This window comes from Chenopodium album, chromosome 9 (assembly GCF_948465745.1).
Source record: "Chenopodium album chromosome 9, dcCheAlbu1.1, whole genome shotgun sequence".
NCBI lineage: Eukaryota > Viridiplantae > Streptophyta > Magnoliopsida > Caryophyllales > Amaranthaceae > Chenopodium > Chenopodium album.
Genome location: NC_137842.1, coordinates 38,923,354 through 38,926,402, shown reverse-complemented (window position 1 = coordinate 38,926,402; position 3,049 = coordinate 38,923,354). Strand labels below are relative to the sequence as shown.

Below are 3,049 nucleotides of genomic sequence, written 5' to 3'. Positions count from 1 at the left end.
TAGAGAAGGTAGTGGCCAAGTCAAAAAAAAAATTGGAGTATGAAGCTAGATGACACACTTTGGGCGTATCGAACCGCATTTAAGACACCAATTGGTACTTCTCCTTATAGACTAGTATATGGTATGGCATGTCATCTTCCTGTGGAGTTGGAATACTGTAGGGAATATTTCAAGCGTTACCCCTAGCTTGAACCCCACTGTTATCATACAGTAAAGTACGGTGGCGTCCAAAGGGAAAGAAGATAGAGGAAAAGAGTCGCCAACAAGTTTTAGGAACTTGTAAACCGTTCACAGGGTGAAGGTTACACCCCTTAACGATCCAGGAGATCGTCAAATCTAATAGGTCTGGAACCATGACTGGTAGTTCGGGGATGAGGGTACAAATCCAACCTAAAAGAGATTGAACCTGCCCTAATAATAGGCCTCTACTTTATTCTGATCGTATTCATGTGCGCATTCTGACTAACATGCAATCAATAGGATTAACCCTAAACCTGTTTATCTATGTTGGTTGAATTTAATGCACAAATAAAACTATTATTGGCGATCACTTGAATTATAATCAAATTAACCCTAACAAGATTATTAATCATCTTATTAAGCGTGATTACAAGTACCAATTCTCTTTAAACTGCATAAAAGGTGTGATCAAGCAATAACAATAAATATCAAGCAACATAATAATAATAAGCAACATAAATAATAATAATAATAATTATTATAACAATAATTATAATAACCATAATTATAATCATAATAACAATCATAATAATTAAAATAATCATATTAAAGCATAATAATAGCAAGATCCTAGGCATGATACTAACAAGATTAATAACAAACCCTAGCATGTCACTAAGCAATAAAAATCATATATTTAACCATAACATGATACTAACAATCATAAATATTAGGAATAAAATAAAAGGCATCATACTTTTAATCATACTTGATATTAAAGTTACCCTAGACATGATACTAGGAATCATAATAACAACCTAAGCATGATTACTACATAATAACATCAATAAAAACCATTAAAAAAATTACTTGGATGCCTCGTACCTATTTCTAATAACAAAATACACACATTAGTAACTTCAAGGAAAATAATAAAACAAACAATTAAATGATTGAAAGAGAGATTTGGGACCAAACCCTAAGAAATTAGAACCTTTCACGTCTAGGGCGAAGGCAACTTAGAATATGGCTAGGTGTATCTAGGTCTTTTGAATGCAGAATATTGTCTTTTGAGAAAAGGCTAGTTTAGAAGAGAGAGAGAGAGAGAGAGAGAGAGAGAGAGCGAGAGAGAAAGAGAGAGAGAGAGAGTAATCAAGAATTTCTTGATGAGAGTTGGTGAATGAAAACAGATTGTTTAGAAGGTTATTTATAGAGAAAGTCATCGAAAAAGATAAAAAAAATCGAAACAGAGTTCTGACGTGCAAAAACGAGGTTAGCGCCAGACGCTGACATTAACGCCAGGCGCTAACGCTAGCGCCATGCGCCAAGCATAGCGTCAGGCGCTAATGCTGGCGTTTGGCGCTAACTTAATTATTGACGCGTTTTCTAAAATCAGATAGAAATTGCTGTACAGGAGGATAAAATCGTATTTTCCTCAAAAACATTATTTTATTCTGATTAAAATTCTAAAAAGTCAACAAAAGTCAATTTACCAAAGCTAATTAAATTAGGAATGAAAAGAACCTTCTAGAAGAATTTAGAAGACTAAAACCATTCCTAATTGCATTAGGAATGATAAATCCATATTAGGCCCTCCTCAAGATCATTGGGCCGCATATAAGGCTCAAACCAGGCCCAGTTCAGTAATTTGGCCATAACATCTTCAATATTCATTGGAATCGGGCTTATAATATATCGTTGGAAAGCTCTTTTCAAGCCCTATCCAAATACACTACTATTGGACCCATATCATGGACCAACCAAACTGGATTGGCTGTTTTCTTCAAATAGGTTTTCAAAAATAGAGAGAAAAGAAGAGAAATTAAAACTATCCGCAACACTAGACTTTCCACACTTTCACTTCATTCGATTACAATTCGATGTAAAAGGTACTCATCACTGGGTCTGGTTTTGGGGAGACACAAATGGGTGTCTACAAATACAAGGCTTTTTGGGCGATCAAGGAGCTTAACATGGATTCTAAGGTTGCGGGTAAGAAAAGACTTCTCCAACTTAATGAGATGGATGGGTTTAGATTGTCGGCGTATGATAGTGCACAAATCTACAAGGAAAAGACCAAGAAGTGGCACGACAAGAGGATCCTACCAAAAGAGTTCGTACCAGGCAACAAGGTTCTACTCTTTAACTCTACATTGAAGATTTTTGTAGGAAAACTAATGTCTAGGTGGTCAGGCCCTTTCACTGTCACTAAGGTGAACAAGTTTGGTTCAGTTGACCTAGTGAATGATAAAGGTGAAGAGTTCAAGGTGAATGGCCAACGATTAAAGGTGTATCATGAGGGCGCTACTGTTAGAGATGTGAAGGAAACCCTCCTAACTCCACTTCCATATAGAGCTACATGGTGGTAAGAAGGTCGTGCGGGACCTAGATAAACCAGTGCTTTGCGGGAGGCAACCCGTATTTCTTGCTTTCTAAACTAGTTATTGCTATCCTTACACAATTAGGACTAGTGGTAAAGGTCGGGTTGGGCTTTGTTTGAAGGATGGTGTTGATCCTTTAGTGATGGACTTGGAGAAAGCCTTTGATAAGAAGTGGTAGCTATATACATCTACTTTTGGCCTTCTGTCCCGACAGGAAGTGCAATGACGATAAATAAACCATCTTCGTGTTAGATTGAAGTGAAGAATGCTTATGGATAACTGGTTAAGCCACAATACACAAAAGACTAGCCCAAATTAAAGAAAAAGCCAAAACAAAGGTCCAATTAACTAAACCCGATCATAATTAGGCTTAAACCCGTGCTTAAACCCTAATAATGATTGATTAAGGAGCGCCTAGGTTAAATCTTAGTGCTGCTGCAGAATAAGCCGCGCGCAACTAATTCATTTGCGCGCGACACCAAGTGCAA

The 3,049-nt window shown here is 36.9% G+C and overlaps 1 protein-coding gene across 1 annotated transcript; it reads left to right on the top strand.

Moving 5' to 3' along the window:
• The first annotated feature begins 2,153 nt into the window (after positions 1–2,153).
• Positions 2,154–2,739, top strand: LOC145557622 (uncharacterized). The gene is made up of 2 exons (XM_081618796.1): positions 2,154–2,545; positions 2,646–2,739. Exons 1-2 carry the CDS (start codon positions 2,154–2,156, stop codon positions 2,737–2,739), a joined length of 486 nt encoding a protein of 161 aa, XP_081474922.1.
• Positions 2,740–3,049: the final 310 nt, after the last annotated feature.